General features: G+C 45.6%; 1 protein-coding gene across 18 annotated transcripts in view; it reads right to left on the minus strand.

Annotated features, from left to right (window-relative positions):
- LOC150063974 (protocadherin gamma-C4) overlaps positions 1–20,287 on the minus strand; it is a 186,176-nt gene that overhangs the window by 65,928 nt on the left and 99,961 nt on the right. Inside the window, exon 1 of one of the 18 annotated variants that reach the window (XM_090331342.1) lies at positions 16,533–19,155. The exons of 14 other annotated variants lie outside the window; for them this stretch is intronic. In XM_090331342.1, the coding sequence (XP_090187468.1) occupies positions 16,533–18,956 (2,424 nt within the window). In that variant the 5' untranslated portion in view covers positions 18,957–19,155. Of the gene's footprint in view, positions 1–1,755; positions 4,447–7,840; positions 10,457–11,381; positions 13,946–16,532; positions 19,156–20,287 lie in introns of those variants that run through there. 3 more of the 18 variants (XM_090331353.1, XM_090331340.1, XM_090331358.1) reach the window with 3 other exon arrangements.

Below are 20,287 nucleotides of genomic sequence, written 5' to 3' on the forward strand. Positions count from 1 at the left end.
AACGAGAGAAGCAGGGCTGATGAAACCGGCAGTATTCGTTTTAGTAAAAGTTCAGTGAGCTTCTTTTTCTCTTCAATTTTCCATACAAACCCACTTCCTTAATGTTTTCTCTAGTCGTCCATGCTTCATGATTTTTCCAGTGACCTCTTGAGCATATTTTAAGCTTCTATAAGCAGTAATTTTAACTTGTAACTGTAGTGCACCTACTTTGAGATCACATCACACCCCAACACACCTACTACAGAGGAGTCTCTAGGAGTTTATTCCTTTGAGAAATTATATATAACAATTTACCCATTTGAACTCTGCTATATTTCAGGATTTTTCTGTATAGATTTCATGAGTTTGTCTAAATAGAACTACTTTAACACGTTGATATTTGACACAGGAGAATTATATTTCCATGATAGTATCAAAACCAAAATATGAGAAATATGATTGTACACATTATAGAATCATGGCTAGAAAGAACTCAAGTGAAGCATGGAAGCATTCCAACTTGAATTAACTGGAAGAAATGGTAGTACTCTACATTTCAACTAATGCATTATATTTTAAAGAATGTTTGGTATTTAAAAGGATTTGGCAAAGGGGAATTTGAAATCTAAAGAATACGGTTAACTTGGGGCTGGGAGTTTGGCCTAGTGGTAGAGACAGTGCTCAGGCCCTGAGCTCAAGCCCAGGACTGGCAAAAAAAAAAAAAAGAATACGGTTAACTTAACTTCTCCTGGGTAATTCTAATGACTGAGGATTGCTGGGAACACATTTGGAAGCACAGCAAAATACAGGGAAGAATTGAAGACTTTCATTCATTAGTGTGACTCCTTACATTCTTGAAAGAAGTACTTTGGGGTAGGAAGGGATGAGGATGAGCTTTATAGCTGAGCCGTACTCCAGCCCTGGTAGCCACAGAAATTATACATATATATATATATATATTAATGCTGAGAGGAACTAATGGGTAGATATATAAAAAAATCACACAGAAAGTTGACAGATTCAAAGAATCCCTGATAAACCCAATTATCGAATTATAACCCTGCCATTCTTTGAGTCAGGGATTCAACAGCCTAAGATTGCCACAAGATCACTACCTTCCTACCTCAAACTCTTGAGGGCTAGCTAGGACTACAGATATAAGCTATCATGCCTTGATTATTATTATTATTACTATTGTTTGCCAGTCCTGGGGCTTGAACTCAGGGCCTGGGCACTGTTTTTGAGCTTTCTCAAGGCTAGTGCTCTATCAGTTGAGTCACAGCACCACTTCTGGCATTTTCTGTGTATGTGGTACCAAATAATTGAACTCAGGGCTTCTTGCATGCTAGGCAAGCACTAGGCCACACTCCTAGCCCATGGTCATATCATTTGTAACTCCTTTTCATATGCATTTCCTATTTATACCGTTGTATACTCAAGATATTGTTCCCCCAAGAAATACTAATAGAAATAAATTTTAGTTCAACTAAAAGTTTTGAATGGCAACAGTATCATAATACTTATCAGAGTAACTTGTTATGTTTTTTGTTTTGGTATGTGTGGATAATAAAGTTACTAGTCCACAGAGAAAAATCAGGAAAATACTGAAAAAGGATCAAACAAACAGGAAGCAAAAGCAGATACAATCTACCTGATTTTTTTCTAACGTATTGATTTGAAAACCAAGCCATACTATTTTCAAATTAAAAGACAATGAAACTTAGATGAATAGAAGCAACACGTTTGAGCTCATGTTACTCAGTGAGTGACACTTACTGGCAAAGCAGCTTCCTTAGAAAGATCTTGTGGTGGGACCATTTCTGGCGTCATGGTGAGAAAATCACACTTCGTATTTCGAGAATCAGAGGCAACGCACAGATTGTAGGAATATGGTAAAGTCCCTTCATTGTAGTTGAGAGAAACTCCTGGTCTAGTCTTAGAACAGAGACCAGACTGAAAGCAGCCCCAGGCGGCAGCACTGGAGGAGCGCTTGAGACGCAGGGCGATGGCCAGGATCACAGCGAGGAGGAAGAGCACGGAGATCAAGGCCAAGGCCACCACCAGGTAAAACTGCAGCTCTGCCTGAGGGTCGGAGGGCAAAGGGTCATGGCGGAGGTCCGGCAGAGCCTCTTGCAGGCTATCGGCGAAGATGAGGTGCAGAGTGGCTGTGGCGGAGAGCGGCGGCTGTCCACCATCGCGCACAGCCACCAGCAGGCGCTGGCGCGTGGCATCCCTGTCACCCAAGGCGCGAGCCAAGCGCACCTCGCCCGAGCGCAGCCCCAGGCTGAAGAGGCCGGCGTCGCTGGCCTGCAGCACGTGGTAGGACAGCCAGGCGTTGTGTCCAGAGTCGGCGTCCACCGCCACCACCTTGGTGACCAGGTACCCGGGCTCGGCGGCGCGCGGCACCATGTCGAAGAGCGCCGAGCCGTCGGGCTCCAGCGCGGGGTAGAGCACGCGGGGCGGGTTGTCGTTGCGGTCGCCCACCAGCACGCGCAGGCTGGCGTTGGCGCGCAGCGAGGGCGAGCCCTGGTCGCGCGCCTGCAGCGTGAGCTGGAAGGAGCGCAGCTGCTCGTGGTCGAAGGCGCGCTGGGCGAACACCACCCCGCTGTGCGCGCTCACGGACACGTAGGACGACAGCGCGGCGGGCTCCAGGTCGCTGGCTAGGATGGAGTAGGACACCTGGCCGTTGGGGCCCAGGTCTGGGTCCGAGGCGCTCACCTGAGCGATGGAGGCTCCAGGAGGGTTGTTCTCGGCCACGTGGACCACGTAGGAGGCCTGCTGGAAAACGGGGGCGTTGTCGTTGACGTCGCGGATGTGTAGGGTGATGGTTGTGCTGGAGGAGAGAGGTGGCTTACCCTTGTCAGTGGCTAGGATGGTGACATTGTACTCTGGGGTCTGCTCCCGGTCCAGAATCCCATCTGTTACAAGTTTGTAGTAATTACTAGCGGATGGCTCAATCCTAAAAGGGAGCTTTTCTTTTATAAGACACGCGACCTCCCCATTTTCTTCGGAATCCTTATCTTGTGTTTTGAACAGTGCAATCACGCTTCCGGGTTTAGTGTCCTCTGCTATAGAACTGGACACGGAAGTGAAAACAACATCTGGAGCATTGTCGTTCTCATCCAGAATTTGCAGTATAACTTTACATTCAGTGGCCATCCCTCCACCATCTTTAGCTTCTATGCTCATGGTATACCTGCTTCTGGTTTCAAAGTCTATGAAGTCTTTAGATTTAATTTCCCCGTTTCGATTATCTAGCATAAACATATTTCCAATACCATCACCTAATGATTTAAAAGAATAGGTGATCTCTGCATTGATGCCCTCATCCTTGTCAGTGGCTGACACCTTCAGCACAGAGGTGCCTGGTGGCATGTTTTCCTTGAGGCTAACTTTGTACACATGTTGGCTGAAAACAGGGGGGTTATCATTGGCATCCGTGACCTTAATTTGAATTTGAGTGGTGCCAGTTAGAACAGGGTCTCCCCCGTCTGCTGCGGTAAGGACCAGGTGATGGGAACTCTGTCGTTCCCTGTCCAGGGGCTTCTCCAACACTAATTCTGGAGCACTCATGCCTTCAGCCTTGCCCTTCACCATCACAGAGAAATGCTCATTAGCGCTGAGCTGGTAACTCTGGAGAGAGTGAGGTCCTACATCTGCATCTATAGCAGATTCCAGGCCAAAACGAGTGCCTGGAGTTGCAAATTCATTGATTTGTAAAACAATGCTATTCTGAGTGAAATGAGGTGGATTGTCATTTATATCCTTTATCTCCACATCGATATGAAAAATGTTGAGAGGATTGTCTGCTACAATCTCTAGGGGCACTACACACAGAGGGGTTTGTGGGCAGAGTAGCTCTCGGTCTATTCTGTCACTCACGAGTATTTTTCCGTTCTCAGTGTTCACAGTAAAGTACTGTTTCTCGGCACTAACTTGAAGGTTACGAGTCAGTAAATCCTGAACATGCAGCCCCAGGTCCTCAGCCAGATTTCCTACCACTGAGCCCCTAGCCATTTCTTCCGGAATCGAATAGCGGATCTGCTCCGAGAGCCCGGCACAGAACAAAGGCAGCAGAAAGGGAAAGAGTACTTGCCGCCACGGGGTTCTGCTCCTTTGTTTCGCCCTATATTCCATCCTTCTCAGCGTAGCTGCAGACTCTGATGCCCAATGCTTCACAAATTGCTCTCTCCACACGGAAAACCCAATGCTTCCAGTTTCAGAATATCCTGATTGTAAATGGATTTGCCAAACAGAAAACCCAACTCCAAATCATCCTCAGCTTTACTTCTGTGGCTGCGCAAAATTATCATCCTGGTGGATCCTGGGATCAGCTCTTGCAGCAAATTGGCCAACAGCGGCGCCTGGAGTCTGTTTAGAAAATTGCAGCCAGAAACCTTTGCAAACTCAGTGGGCTTCAGCATTCCCATAGACTTGGCTTGTTTGGTAACTAACTGGTGAATTAATGTTTTTTTGGATTCTCCTATCCTCCAGAAAGTTCCTTACTGATGTGATGCAATAGTAGAGCCATTAACCCAGTAATGAGAGATTAAAAAATTTTAAATCTCTAATAAGAGAAAACGCACACATTAGAAGAACCATGGTCTTTCCGGAAAAGATCATGTGAAAAAAACAGTTCCACAATATGCTATGGGAAATTTTTGGCAGTCATAAAATATACTTAGTATTTGATATTCAGGTAATTTTCCTCATTCAGATGATGGAAATTATATCTTTATCTACATGTCTTGGAGTTGTATACAACATATTCAGAATAAATATGGCCAATGCCATAAAGTATTGCTCATTAATAAGAGAGGTTTAAGAAAAGGATAACTTTTTAAAACCATAAATGGAATATAAAGGTTTAACCTAATAGGTTACCATAAGAATATTTTGACGTGCACTTTATCTTGTTATTAAATGGACTGTATGTTGCACCCCCAGTAAAATGTTAGCACTATCTCCAAATAAAAACACTCTTAATATTCAAATATTTCAAAGCCAACCTTTCCTTTTTGTTCCCTGAGCTCCTGGTTACTAGCACCCAACTAGTTTAGTTTGTGCTTAAACACAAGGAACATCTTCATTTCCCTAAACAATTCAGGTCATTTTTATTAATCTAACTGCAGTTCAAGTACAATGCCTTCAACCAGTTTTCAGACTTTGGAATTCCACAAGCATAAATACTACCCCTAGATGTTCAAAATGCTCCAACATTTATTTTTCTACTTCAAGACAAATTTAGGCATCTCTCAGATTTTTCATTCCCATAGTTGATTTTTGCAAAACACTATACCCTTAATTTACAATTGATTATACTAATAACTCCTAAATGAGAAACATATACTTAAAAGAATATTAACATGCAACTATCTGAGCAAAACATTTAGGTGTAATTTAATAACTGAATTGAACTAATTACATGAATGACTTGTGTGTTCAGATACACTAGATAAGTCTATTTTCCACATCTGTTACTCATAGTCCTTGCTCAGATAACAAGCATGTTATTAGGTAACTATCAGGGCTTCAATAACAAGTTAATATAATGCACAATGTAATGCACAATGCACTTATGTCAGAAAGGAAGAATTTTTCATTCCTAGATGGAATGAAAATGAACAAAATACCCACTGAATACTAACTAAATAAATCTTTTTGGGGAGGATGACAGGGGTTGCACCTAAGGCCTTGTACATGTTAAGAACATACTCTACCCAGAAGTGTATGTACAGATAGTCTCTTATGAAATCTAAATGCTTACCTCATCTCATATTCACATACTATTCTATGTGAAAAGTGTAAGTATCATAAGCAGATTGGAAAATAATTTTTGAGATGCACCAGATGAAAGTTATTTTTTGTGGGGAAGGGAAATGGGTACCAAGACATGTGAAAGGGTATCAATGTACGTGAATTAATGCACCTTCTATCTGGCAAATATCATGTAACCCTTTTACTAATTACAATAAAAAATGCAAAAAAAGAAAGTTATTTTTGTGTGAATGTACTATATTACAAAGCCTTCTTACATACACTAAATAAAAGAATAGAAGGAAATATCAGTTCTGTTATTGAATTATTCTTAAGATAACCTAATGGCGTCACTACTGAAATGTTAAGAAAGACATTCCTTTCTTCTCCCAAGAAACTCTCATAATTAAAACTCAGTCAATTGTTTGTTTCTGTAGGGTGAAGCAATAAAAGAAAGTTGAAATAGTGAATAGGATTTGAGTATATCATTAGCCATCAAAAAGTAAAAAAAAAAGTTGTCTCATGTTAAGTAATAAAAACTTTTTGCTGGGCACGGTGGCTCACTCTTGTAATCCTACCTTCTCAGGAGCCTGAGATCTGAGGATCAAGGTTCAAAGCCAGCCCAGGCACAAAAGGACCAGAAAGTCTTATCTCCAATTAACCTCTAGAAAACGGGAAGTGGGGCTTGGCTCCAGAGTAGGATGGTAGCTTTGAGCTGTAGAGCTCAAGGACAAGGCCCAGGCCCAGGGGTAGGGCATTAGCCTTGAGCTGAGAAGCTCAGGGACAGTGCCCAGGCTGAGTTCAATCTCCATGACCCACAGAAAAAAATAGCCTTTTCATGGGCCCGGGAGTGTGGCTTAGTGGTAGCGTGTTCATCTAGCATGCATAAACCCCTGGGCTTGATTTCCCAGAACCACATACACAGAAAAAGCCAAAAGTGGTGCTGTGGTTCTAGTGGCAGAGCACTAGCCTTGAGCAAAAAGTGTTCAAGGACAGTGCCCAGGCCCTGCATTCAAGCTCCAGGACTGGCAAAAAAGCAAACAAACTTTTCATGCATTAAGTATATATATATGTATTACTAGATAGATGAGAAAGAGCTATAGAGTATTTTACATAATAGAGTTAAAATTAAACATTAGAAATCATGATAAATAATGATATACTATAATGGTAAGTCAATTTAAATAACTGAAATTGAAATAAAGCTGGGTGCTGGTAGTTCATACCTGTAATCTTAGCTACTCAATTACTTAGGAGACTGAGATCTGAGGATTGCGGTTCAGAGTCAGCCTGGGCATGGAAGTCTGTGAGGCTCTGATTTATAATTAACCACCAGAAAACCAAAAGTGGGCTGTGGCTCAAAATGGTAGAGCACTAGTCTTGAGCTGAAGGAGCTCAGGGACAGCACCCAGGCCTAGAGTTCAAGCCCAAAGTCTGACAAGAAAATGATAAACAATACAAATAATAAATACAAACATTTATGGGTCATTAACCTGAATTGTGACCAGTTTGCTTTGACAGTAAACTACTAAGCTGGGTGCTTGTGACTTAATGCCTGTAATCCTAGTTACTCAGCACATTGAGATCTGAGAATTGAGAGTCAAAGCCAGCCCAGGCAAGAAAGTCCCTGAAACTCTTATCACCAATTAACACCAGAAAAACTGAAGTGGAGCTGTGGCTCAAAGTGATAGAGCACTAACCTTGAGCAAAAGAGCTCAGGGACAATGCTCACTCTGAGTTCAAGACTCACAACTGACCATAAATACAAACAACCCCTCTCTCCCCCATAAAAAAAAACCCTCTAAAATTCAACTCACTACAAAGTAAGCCAAAAGAGATAAGCTGGCTTGTTGAAACCAAAAGAAATGTGCCAAGACTTTAAAAGATGACCTCCACAAGGCCTTTCTGAAAATGACAGTAATCTGATGAAAGGTAAAGTACACAACTCATATACATTGCTCTAATCATAAATCATTCTAATTACATATGAACTAACCACGCCCTCCCCAAACTCAGCTTTCATATCCAACTCAGTACCAATACATCCTTAAAAGACATATACCAAAAGACACCAACAACTGGGATGCAGAGAAATAAATCTCACCTGATTATTGGTAGGGTCACATTTGCCTACAATGGTAGCTGAGTCTTCAGCTATCAAGAGAGGCTCACTTTTCTCACAGCTTTCCTGGCTGATGAGTGTGTCTGCATAGTTGGGCTGTGGGAAGATTAAATGGCTTTTCCGAGAGTCCGAAGTAAGGCAAACCTCGTGAGAGTAGGTCTGCAGGAAAGCACGCACCCCATCCACACCCACAAAGTGTGAAGCCTGCACACCCTCTAACCCACCCGCATCCGGGAGCAGGCGTGATGAATGCCAGCGTCGAATTCGGAGCACCAGGAGCACCATGACAAAGATGAGGAAGACACAGGAGATTGTGGTGATGGCCACAACTAGGTAGAGAGTGAGGCCTGACTCATCCTGGCTGATGGGAACCTCCAGACTGCCCAAGTCAGCCAGGACATCTGGGATGTTGTCGGCCACAGCCACAGTGAGCGTGACGGTGGCTGAGAGCGGGGGCTGGCCGTGGTCCTGCACAGCCACCACCAGACTCTGCTTGAGGCTATCTCTTTCCAGGAGTGTCCGAGCAGTGCGCACCTCTCCGGTGTGCAGCCCCACAGTAAACAGCCCTGGCTCACTGGCTTTAAGCAGGCGGTAAGTCAGCCAAGCATTCTGTCCTGAGTCTCTGTCCACTGCTACCACCTTGGTCACCAGATAACCAAGTTCTGCGGAGCGTGGTGCCAGCTCCACACCTGTGGAGCCATCTGTGGGAAGGGTGGGGTATAAGATTTCCGGGGTGTTGTCATTCTGGTCCATCACAAACAGGGTCAGTGAGACATTGCTGCTCAATGGTGGGTCCCCACTGTCATGTGCAGTCACTCCCAGCTGTAGGTTTTGGAACTGCTCATAATCAAAGGACTGCAGAGCATACAGCACCCCTGTGTCTGAATTGATAGATATGTAGGATGACAGACGCGTTCCCTGGATCATATCCTCTGCTAGAGAGTAAGTGACTTGGGCGTTCTCTTTGCTATCCCGGTCCAGGGCAGTCACTGAGAAGATCGAGGCTCCTCTGGGGTTGTTTTCAGGAATGTAAGCAGAGTAAGAGGAGTGTGTGAAAACTGGAGGGTTGTCATTGTCATCCGCCACATTCAGGAAGAGGTGAGCTTCTGTAGACAAGGGTGGACTTCCCTGATCTTTGGCAGTCAGTGTTATATTGTAGCTCTCAATCTGCTCTCGATCCAGCTCGCTGTTTGTTATCAACTTGTAGTAATTCCCGTAAGTCTTTTCTAATTTAAAAGGAAGGCTGTTAGGAATGTAGCAAAACACCTGGCCGTTTTCTCCAGAATCTTGATCTTGCACGTTTAGAAGAGCAATTACTGTACCAGGAGGCGAATTTTCTAGCACTGAAGTAATAGAAGAGGTGATGGTTATTTCTGGAGCATTGTCATTCACATCCACAACTGTAACCAACATCTTAGCAGTGCTCAGCAAACCTCCACCATCTTGGCCTTGAACTTCCATCTCATAGGACCTATATTTTTCAAAATCCAGAGGCCTTCCTAGTAGAACTTCTCCGGTTTGAGAATTCAGCTGGAATGTTTCAGAAGCCTTGCTTTCCATATTCCCGAATGAATACATCACTTCCCCGTTGGTCCCTTCGTCTGGATCCGTCGCGTTTACCACCAACACGCGAGCCCCAGAGCTGAGGTTTTCTGGAACACTCACTCTATACACAGACTGTGTAAACTTAGGGACATGGTCGTTTACATCGAGGACCACCACGCGAATGGGAACCGCGCCCTTGAGGGTGGGCTCTCCTCCATCCAAGGCTGTGAGGAAGAGAAGGTGAGAAGCTTCTTTCTCCCGATCCAGGCCTCCCTCCAGCACTAGCTCTGGACTTTTGCTCCCATCAGTTCTGCTACGCACGTGCAAAGAAAAGTAACCATTAGGGCTGAGCTGGTAGCTCTGGAGGGCGTTCACCCCCACATCTGGATCCCTAGCGTTAGGAAGAGGAAACCTCGATCCAGGAGTTGCATGCTCACTGACTTTTATCTCGACCTCCTCTTCCCGGAAGCTGGGGGCATTATCATTAACATCAATTACTTCCACCTCCACTCCGTAAATCTTCAGGGTGTCCTCCACAAGAATCTCTATACTTAAAACGCAGGAGGTCACCCTCTCGCAGAGCTCCTCCCGGTCGATCCTACCAGCCGTGACCAGGCTGCCGCCTCGTGGATTCAGAGCGAAGAGCTGCGTCTTTCCCGTGGAGACGATGCGGACTCCGCGCTCCGCCAGCTGCTGGGGCTCCAGCCCCAGGTCCTTGGAGACGTTCCCCACGAAAGAGCCCTTGTCGGTCTCTTCCGGCACAGAGTATCGGATCTGCCCGGCCCCAAACTCCCGCAGTGTCCCCAGGAAAACGCACAGCAGGATCAGCCCGGAGTGCTCCGAGCTCCCTGGCAGATTCGCCATGGCAGCAGGGTCGGAGCGGGTATTCAGTCCTGTTCTGAGCCGGTTTGTTTTGATGGAGAGTCTGTGCCAACGAGATCCTAGGTCGTTCGCATCCAAAGTGTATTAGGAAGTGAAGGAAAGCGCTCTAATTCCCAGCATCCGATGTGTGAGTATCCATCCCATTCTGCTTTGTGTGGTAGAGGCTGGGGAGAGGGACTCAATAGCTCGCTGCCTTCGATTTCCTTGTTGGTGAACAGCGCCGCCTAGAGCCCAGTCTTATTGTTGCAACCACCGAGAAAAATGGATGCGCTGATTCCAGAGGAAATTATTACACTTACCTCTTCGTGAATCATTCATATTTGCGAAGCTAAAATTCGCAAACGAGAGTTATGCAATATGATCTTGAAAGCTTACCAAAGTAAATAATTCTTAGGAAACGAGCGATTGCTAAAACATGTTACTTACTTATAGAAAAAGTTTCAAAATATTACTGGAACTGAAAAGTTGCAGGTTGATATTGATTTTTCTGGGTAAAGAGAGTTGGCATTTGTGGGAACAGCATAACCTCAACAAAATGATCAGTTATCAGGTAAGATGCAAGACTATAATTCTTACCAGAAATACAAGTGAAATCTTTGATAAAACTCTGAATGGCATTAGGATTGTAATTCAAAACGTCATGATAAACACATAATTGCATATTGTATCTTAAGCCATAAGGCATTCTAATGAAAATCTATCCTGATACTTCATATGCATGAGTGTGTGTGTGTGTGTGTGTGTGTGTGTGTGTGTGTGTGGTGCTGGAGATAGAACCCAGGACCTCAAGCATGCTAACACAAAGTCTACCACCGAGCCATACTCTCACCCTTCAACAATTTTACCTAAACATGTCTTTAACAAGAGGATTGATGGTTCACTATGTGTTGTGCTGGGATAGAACTCAGGGCTTCTTGCATGGAATTCTGCAAGCACTCTACCACAAAACTTAGGCTTTAGGAGTAAAACACATAGGTTTAATGTATTTATCTTAGGATTTTTTTTTTAAATAAAAAGATTGCCTGAAATCATGAAGTTAACTAGTGATGCCATTTTAGACCATGATGCACATTGGAATATAAAAAGCATTAATTACCTGGTTAAAAGTCGCCTGGTCTGCTTCAACACTAGGAGCTAAAATGCTAGCCAAAAGCGCCGAAGAGCTATCTTTGTTGAGAATATCTTGTGTGGCTGGACACTCCTCAGTGGATGAAAGAAAATTAAATTCTGGATTGGTTGGATTTCCAGGTACGCACAAATTGTACGAGTAGGGTAATGTTCCCTCACAGTAGTTGGGAGGAATCACAGGTCCAGACTTTGAACTGAGAACAGATCCAAAGCAGCCTTCGGTGGCAGCGCTGGAAGAGTGTCGCAAGCGCAGAGCAATGGCCAGGATCACGGCGAGGAGGAAGAGCATGGAGATCAAGGCCAAGGCCACCACCAGGTAAAACTGCAGCTCTGCCTGAGGGTCGGAGGGCAAAGGGTCATGGTGGAGGTCCGGCAGAGCCTCTTGCAGGCTATCGGCGAAGATGAGGTGCAGAGTGACTGTGGCGGAGAGCGGCGGCTGTCCACCATCGCGCACAGCCACCAGCAGGCGCTGGCGCGTGGCATCCCTGTCACCCAAGGCGCGAGCCAAGCGCACCTCGCCCGAGCGCAGCCCCAGGCTGAAGAGGCCGGCGTCGCTGGCCTGCAGCACGTGGTAGGACAGCCAGGCGTTGTGTCCAGAGTCGGCGTCCACCGCCACCACCTTGGTGACCAGGTACCCGGGCTCGGCGGCGCGCGGCACCATGTCGAAGAGCGCCGAGCCGTCGGGCTCCAGCGCGGGGTAGAGCACGCGGGGCGGGTTGTCGTTGCGGTCGCCCACCAGCACGCGCAGGCTGGCGTTGGCGCTCAGCGAGGGCGAGCCCTGGTCGCGCGCCTGCAGCGTGAGCTGGAAGGAGCGCAGCTGCTCGTGGTCGAAGGCGCGCTGGGCGAACACCACCCCGCTGTGCGCGCTCACGGACACGTAGGACGACAGCGCGGCGGGCTCCAGGTCGCTGGCTAGGATGGAGTAGGACACCTGGCCGTTGGGGCCCAGGTCTGGGTCCCGAGCTGTGACCTGGAAGATGGAGGCGCCTGGCTGGTTGTTTTCTGGTATGTGGACGAGGTAGGCGGGCTGTTGGAAGGTGGGCGCATTGTCGTTAACGTCAGTGACGTGCAGGGTGATGGTTGTGCTGGAGGAGAGCGGCGGCTTGCCCCTGTCGGTGGCTGTGATGGTGACATTGTACTCTGGGGTCTGCTCCCGGTCTAGGGTCTTATATGTCATTAACTTGTAGTAATTCTTGGAAGAAGAATGAATCTTAAACGGGCTGTGGTTGCTTATACTACATGCAACTTCTGCGTTTTCCCCAGAATCGCGGTCCCGTATTTTGAAGAGGGCCACGACCATCCCAGGAGGGGAATCCTCCAGAATGTTATCAGAGAGAGAGGTGATGATTATCTCTGGGCGGTTGTCGTTTTCGTCTAGAACTTCTATAATTACTTTACACTGAGAGGAGAGTGACCCTTTGTCCCTTACTTCCACGTCTATGGTATACCTTTCTACTTCTTCAAAATCCAAGGGCTGACGGGTTACAATGTCTCCCGTGTTGGAATCCAGAGAGAACACGTGCTGGGCTTTGTCAGCAAGGAAGGAGAAGGTGAACTGGGCGTTGATTCCCTCGTCCTGGTCAGTCGCCCTCACCCTTAAGACGAGGGTGCCGGGGGGCACGTCTTCCCGCAGGCTGACTCGGTACACATCCTGGCTAAACACCGGGGGGTTATCGTTGGCGTCCACCACCAGGACTTGAATCTGCGTGGTTCCACTTCGAGGCGGGTCCCCACCGTCTAAGGCTGTCAGCACTAAGAGATGATTGCTCTGGGTTTCCCGGTCCAGGCTCTTCTGCAATACTAATTCTGGATATTTGTCACCATCTGGATTGTCTTTCACCAACAATGAGAAATACTCACTGGGACTTAGCTGGTACGTTCTTAGTGAATTCGCGTTAATATCCGGATCTTCTGCAGACTCCAGAATTGTTCTCATCCCAGGGCTGACAGATTCGCTTATTTCTAAGGTTATTTCATCTTTCCGGAATTGGGGAGCGTGGTCATTAATATCCTCAATCACCACCACCAGATGGAAAATATTTAACGGGTTTCCCACCACGGCCTCCAGCGGCAGCTCACAGTCTCTCCTCTCCCCGCACATCTGCTCCCGGTCTATGCGGTCCTTCACCACCAAGTCCCCGCTCCCCGCGTCCACGCCCAACTGCAGCTGCTCCGCACTGACTCGCAGCTGGCGAGCTGACACTTCCAGGACGCTGAGCCCCAGATCCTTGGCGAGGTTCCCCACCACGGACCCCCGGGGCAGCTCCTCCGGGATGGAGTAGCGGACGGGCTGGCCGAGCCCGGGGTAGAACAAAGGCAGCAGAAAGGGAAGGAGTACCTGCCGGGGGCGGGCGCGGTGCCCCTGCGCGCAGCTCCCTCCCATTGTTTGCTCTGGCTTCAGGTTTGGACGCGGTGAGGTCTACCGCGGCGGAAGAGCATTCGGCCCAGTTTCGGAGCTGGGACCCGAGTGTGCCGTGCCGGGTCTGCGCAGTCCAGAGCCTGCGTATTATGATAGGAGGGGGTTTCCTTCTGTTTGCTTTGGTGGTTGTGCTGGAGATTCTTGGCGGCTGGCTGCGGTGTCCTAGGCTTCGAGCCTGCCCTGCACTGGCCGACAGCGGCGCCCAGGGGCTTCGTGAGGAACTGCAGCCTGGCTTTTCTTTCTGGGTAATCTTTTGTGTCTTGAAGAAGTTACATTGATAGCCCCAAATATTTGAATCTCACGACTCATTCACTCTTCTTTCTTCATGGAGGAACATTTTCCATCACAGCCATTATGCTATATCGTGACAGGCATATTTTGACATATAGCCTTATATGTCAAATGTTTACATTAATGTTGGATAGATAAACGTATTTATTTTTCCAAGTTAAATGCATAAAAAGAATAGTAAGTGAAACTGCCAATCTTGTATCCCATGGATCACTGCTATCCAAACCCCCATCCAAAGGAAATCACTGTTGTTTGTTCCTTTTAAGAATAATTATCTATGGAACTGGAAGTACTGAAGAGAAATCTTCTTTTGTCTTCAACTTCAACTTTAGCCTGAATTTAGTTAGAAGTAAATAAGCCTTTCATCCACATTTCCATATAGGAATATGAGTATTGTTCTGTTAATGCAATCATCCAAGGTGTTCTCTATTGCATTTTAAAACAGTTCTATTTGCAAAGATTTGCTTATAATAGCTATGAAGTCAAAAGACTTTTAAAAATATGTGTTTTTTTTTCCTGACAATGTATTGAGATGTATGCACAAGAATTTTGACTCTTGGCCAGGAGTTTGGCCTAGTGGTAGAGTGCTTGCCTAGCAAACATGAAGACCTAGGTTTGATTCCTTGGCACCACATACATAGAAAAAAGTTGGAAGTGGTAGAGCTCTAGCCTTGAGAAAGCCCAAGGACAGTGCTCAGGCCCTGAGTTCAATGTCAAAGACTGGCAAAAAAGAATTTTGACTCTTGGAGAAATTTAGAATAGCAGTTACAGTGATTAACTAGTGTAAAAGTATCATCCATAAATAATCCTCAAGAGTGTGGTCACTTTACACATACCTAGTTAACCAAATGTTGATGATATGTACAAATTATGGTCTCATAAGCATTTAAATACACTGTAGGTCAATATTGAACATTATGCTTCCAAGCTGAGTAGATTATTAGTAAGAAATCAGATGATCTAACCAAACACATCTTTACCTTTATGCAACCACATGCAAACATTGATACGTCCACTGACAATTTGCTGAAGAGTTTTTTGTACTTTTTTCCTTTAAAAAAATCTCCTGCAGAACTGGTTTCACTCATAGTTTACTTGGGCACTAAATTTCTGCATTTCAGAGTTGCAGGTAGCTTTTCCTTCTTTTACATTATTGAGCCTCTGAAGTACCCATGCCAACATCTCACTCCTGTTTTGAGGAACAAGTTTGTTTACCCAATCCATGTTGATGTTTAGCTTCAGTGATTAGAGGATTTCATCTTGTTAAATGACAAAGACAGCAGAACTATAAGTCTACTCAACTGAACTTTTATAAACACTTTAGAATCCCTACTGAACAAGGAAAGTCAAAGAAAATGCTGTACTTTTCCCATTCTAGTATGAAGTTAGATAATTATAAGCAAAAAGAGGATGCAGTGTTAACAGGTATGATTACTAGCAGACATTTTGAATTGTTCATTGACTATTAATGAAATGTTTCAATTTGAAATGTACATAACTTCAACTGTCACTATAAGGTACAGTTTTTAAAAAATATACCCGAAGAAGCCTACTGTGCTTCTCCCTGGAAAAACAGCCATGAATGAGTAATCCTGGGCTTGGTGTATTTCCAGTGAGGGTAATCAATCATTTGTTTCTGACCATTACCTATTTTTCCCAGCCCCACCTTCAAAAGAGAACTCAGGTTGTCTACAGAGGCAGGGTTTCAGCATAGGGCCACTGTGAAGAATACACAAATCAACAGACACTTTATAGGGAAGTATTTTTTGGGAACTAACATTGTATTCAAGAACTCTATAAAAATAAGGTCCTAGGTGAGTGTTGGTAGCTCATGCCTGTAATCCTAGCAACTCAGCTACTCAGAAGGCTCAGATCTAAGGATCGAATTTCAAAGCCAGCACAGGCATGAAAGTCCCTGAGACTATTATCTCCAATTAACCACCAGAAAACCGGAAATAGTGCTGTGGCTCAAAGAGCACTAGCCTTGAGCTGAAGAGCTCAGGGATAGTGCCTAGGCCCAGAGTTCAAGGCCCACTACCAACCAATACATACATACATACATACATACATACATACATACATACATACATACATACATACGGTCCTAAAAGTTAAGGTATGGCTCAAATGCCAGCAATTGAATGAAAATGACAAACAAGAGCAGAAGGTATTGACACCAAGCCCCACTACAGGTACCAAAAAAAAAACCCATGAAAATTCTGTCATAATTTTATGACAGATCTTTAGGACTAAGTAAAAAGTCTTGATTACCAAGTTCTACCTTCCTCTCAAGTCATTGAAATTGAGAGTAAAGTTATTTTTAAAATATTTTAAACTCTATCCCTAGGCTACAAACCTAAAAGTGATACTAATGATAACTGTTTTGAGAAAAGTAAAAATGGAACTCACTGGAACCAAAGGAGCATCTTCTATTGGAAACTTCGAATCATCTAATAAAGACAGAGGATCCTTTTTCTCACAGCTCCCCTGGCTGATGAGTGTGTCTGCATAGTTGGGCTGTGGAAAGATCAGGTGACTCTTTCTTGAGTCGGCAGTGAGTGAGACTTCATGGGAATAGGTCTGTAGGAAAGCACGCATGCCATCAGCACCTACAAAGTGCGAGGCTGGAAGGCCAGCCAATCCTTCTCCTGAAGCCTGGGTCAAGTGTGACTTGTGCCAGCGTCTAAGTTTGAGTGCCAGCAACACAATGACAAAGGCAAGAAAGACACAAGAGACCACAGCCACAGCCACTACTAGGTAGAGTGTGAGGCCTGAGGTGTCAGAGTCCTGATGGGGTTCGAGGTTGACTAAGTCTGCCAGGACATCGGGAATGTTGTCAGCTACTGCCACAGTGAGCGTGATGGTGGAGGACAGAGGGGGCTGGCCGTGGTCCTGCACAGCCACCACCAGGCTCTGCTTGAGAGCATCTCTGTCCAGCAGGGCCCTCGCTGTGCGTACCTCACCTGTGTGCAGTCCCACCACGAAGAGCCCTGGCTCACTGGCCTTGAGCAGGCGGTAGGACAGCCAGGCATTCTGTCCTGAGTCTCTGTCTACTGCCACTACTTTGGTTACTAGGTAGCCAGGCTCTGCAGAGCGGGGTGCCAGCTCTACACCTGTGGAACCATCTGTGGGGAGAGTGGGATACAAGATCTCTGGAGTGTTGTCATTCTGGTCCAGCACAAACACAGTCAAGGACACGTTGCTGCTGAGGGGTGGGCTCCCACTGTCACTGGCAGTCACCTGCACTTGCAGTTGTTGAAACTGCTCATAGTCAAAGGAGCGCAGGGCATACAGGACACCAGTGTCTGAGTTGATGGATATGTAAGAGGACAGTGGTGTCCCCTGGATGTTGTCTTCAGCCAGGGAGTAAATGATCTGGGCATTCTCTTTGCTGTCTGGATCAAGAGCAGTCACTGAGAAGATGGAGGCCCCCCGAGGGTTGTTCTCTGGGATATAGGTAAAGTAGGAGGTGTGAGAGAAGGTGGGTGGATTGTCATTGATGTCTGCCACTTGAAGGGTGAAGTGAGCTTCTGTTGATAGAGGTGGATTTCCACCATCAGTGGCTGTCACTGTGAGGTTGTAAGAGGATACCTGTTCCCTGTCAAGGGCTCTGTGGGTCACCAGCCTGTAGTAACTGTCAATCGACTTCTCTAACTTAAATGGTAGATTCCCTGAGATGGCACAGGTTACTGCTCCATTCTGGCCAGAGTCTAAGTCGTGCACATTTAAAAGGGCAATAACAGTTCCCAAAGGTGAGTCTTCTGCCACAGGACTAAAGAGGGATGTGATGGTCACTTCTGGGCTGTTGTCATTTACATCTTCTACTGTAACCAACACCTTGGCAGTTGCAAGATAGGCTCCTCCGTCTTCTGCTTGTATTTCTATTTCATAGAAACCCATTTCTTCATAATCTAGATTTTCTGATATTTTTATTTCCCCCGTATTTTTGTTCAGTTGGAATTTCAGCAGCTGCATATCAGGTGATTTTCGGAATGAATATGTCACTTCTCCATTGGCTCCTTCATCCTTGTCAGTGGCAGTGACTGTCAGTAACCGAGTGCCTATGGGCAAGTTCTCCGGAACATTCACTTGGTACTCAGACAAGGTAAAGATAGGCGCGTTATCGTTTGTATCGAAGACAGTCACAGTAATGAGGGCCGTGCCAGATCGAAGGGGGGTACCGCCATCAGAGGCCGTCAGCACCAAGTGGTGAACGGCCTCTTCCTCCCGGTCTAGGGCGCGCTCTAGCACCAGCTCTGGGTACTTGATGCCGTTGGCACGGCTCTGCACTCCCAGGGAGAAGTGCTTGTTGGGGCTGAGCTGGTAGCTCTGTAGGGAGTTCACGCCCACATCCGGATCTATAGCTTCCGGGAGAGGAAAGCGCATCCCTGGAGCCACATTTTCGTTAATTTTTACATCTAGATTCTCTGCTTGAAATTTGGGGGCATTATCGTTGACATCAGTTATTTCTACTTCTATCCCGAAAAGTTTGACCCTGTCTTCCACGAGGATGTTAAAGCTCACCAGACACGGTGCGCTCTGGGCGCAGAGCTCCTCCCGGTCTATCCTGCCCGCCGTGACCAAGCTGCCGCCCCGCGGGTTCAGAGAGAAAAGCTGCGTCCTACCTCTGGAGACGATGCGGACTCCGCGCTGCGCCAGCTCGCGGGGCTCCAGTCCCAGGTCCCTGGAGATGTTCCCCACGAACGAGCCTTTGTCTAATTCCTCGGGAACGGAGTAGCGGATCTGCCGGGCCCCGGACTCCCAGGGCACCCACAGGAAAAAGCTGAGAAGGACCAGTGTGATGTGATCGGAAGGATTCCTTTGAGCGGCCATTGTTTCCCGGTCAGGGAATTCTCCCCAAATCCTCCCTGGCCACCCTTTGTATTTCAGCGGCTTCCTTTTTCTTTCTGTGGCGGCAGGAATTCTCTGTAGCTTGAGCTTCTTAAATGCCCGGGTGCCTTTCCTGGCAGCCCGGGAGCCGTTCTGTAGGAGCGGTGGGGTCTTTGTGCAGTTGGAGACCAGATCCTGGCGAGCGAGCTGAGCCTGCGAATCTCCCGGTAGGTGAACAGCGGCGCTCACAGTCCTAATGAGTTACTGCACCCACTATCCTGCACCCTAGCAAACGCAAACTTAGGTGCTGGTCTATTTTAATTTCTACACATTCTTAGGTTTCTCTGCAAATCTCTTTTGGTGAGGAGGTTGGAAGGCCTTCCCAGGGCTGACATTCCCTATTTGTAGGGATGCGTGTGTGTGTGTGTGTGTGTGTGTTTTAAAACCGGACAGTAAGATAATGTGGAATTAAAATAACATCAGATGATAGTGTTTGGATAAATGTGCTATAGATTTGTAACAACTTTTAAAACATAAACTATGATTATTTCATATCCTGTAAGTTGCTAGCTATATTCAGAAGTGTCTTATAATTTTATTTGAAATTGTGATTTAAATTACCAAGTTGTAATAAGCATATAGAGACTGTATAATGCCCTTAATGTGAAATAATTACTTTAGGATTTTATTTATTGCTTTTATTATTATTATTATTATTATTATTATTATTATTATTATTATATTTTGCCAGTCCTGGGGCTTGAACTAAGGGCCTGGACACTGTTTCTGAGCTTTTTTTGCTCAAGGGTAGCACTCTACCACTTGAGCCACAATGCTACATCCATCTTTTTCTGTGTATGGTGGTAGTGAGGAATCGAACCTTGGGATTCATACATGGTAGGCAAACATCTACCATTAAGCCACATTCCCAGACCTAGAATTTTATATTTGTTTGTTTAGCTTAAGGATATATGAGAAATTGTCAAAATACTTTTTCTAAAATAGTTTTTATTAAGCCTTAGCAATTCAATTTTTGAAAATATAATTTTGAATAATTGAGACATTAACTTGACTTACTTAATTGATATGATCGGGTAATTAAAACCTAAAATAAGTATCTACAATAGTTGCCAACTACAATTCAATTGTAATGAGAAAAGTATGTATAAGTATTGAATTATGAAAAAATTAAAAACAAAGATATAGTACTATGCATTCTTCATTTTGTTTTAGTGCTGGATTTAAAACCCAGTGTATGCTAGGCCAATACTCTACTGTTGAGCTATACCCTTGACCCTGTTGCAAGATTTTCAGCAAATAAAACTTAATATTCA

Source organism: Megascapheus bottae, chromosome 4 (genome assembly GCF_031878675.1).
Source record: "Megascapheus bottae isolate mThoBot1 chromosome 4, mThoBot2.hap1, whole genome shotgun sequence".
Classification (NCBI taxonomy): domain Eukaryota; kingdom Metazoa; phylum Chordata; class Mammalia; order Rodentia; family Geomyidae; genus Megascapheus; species Megascapheus bottae.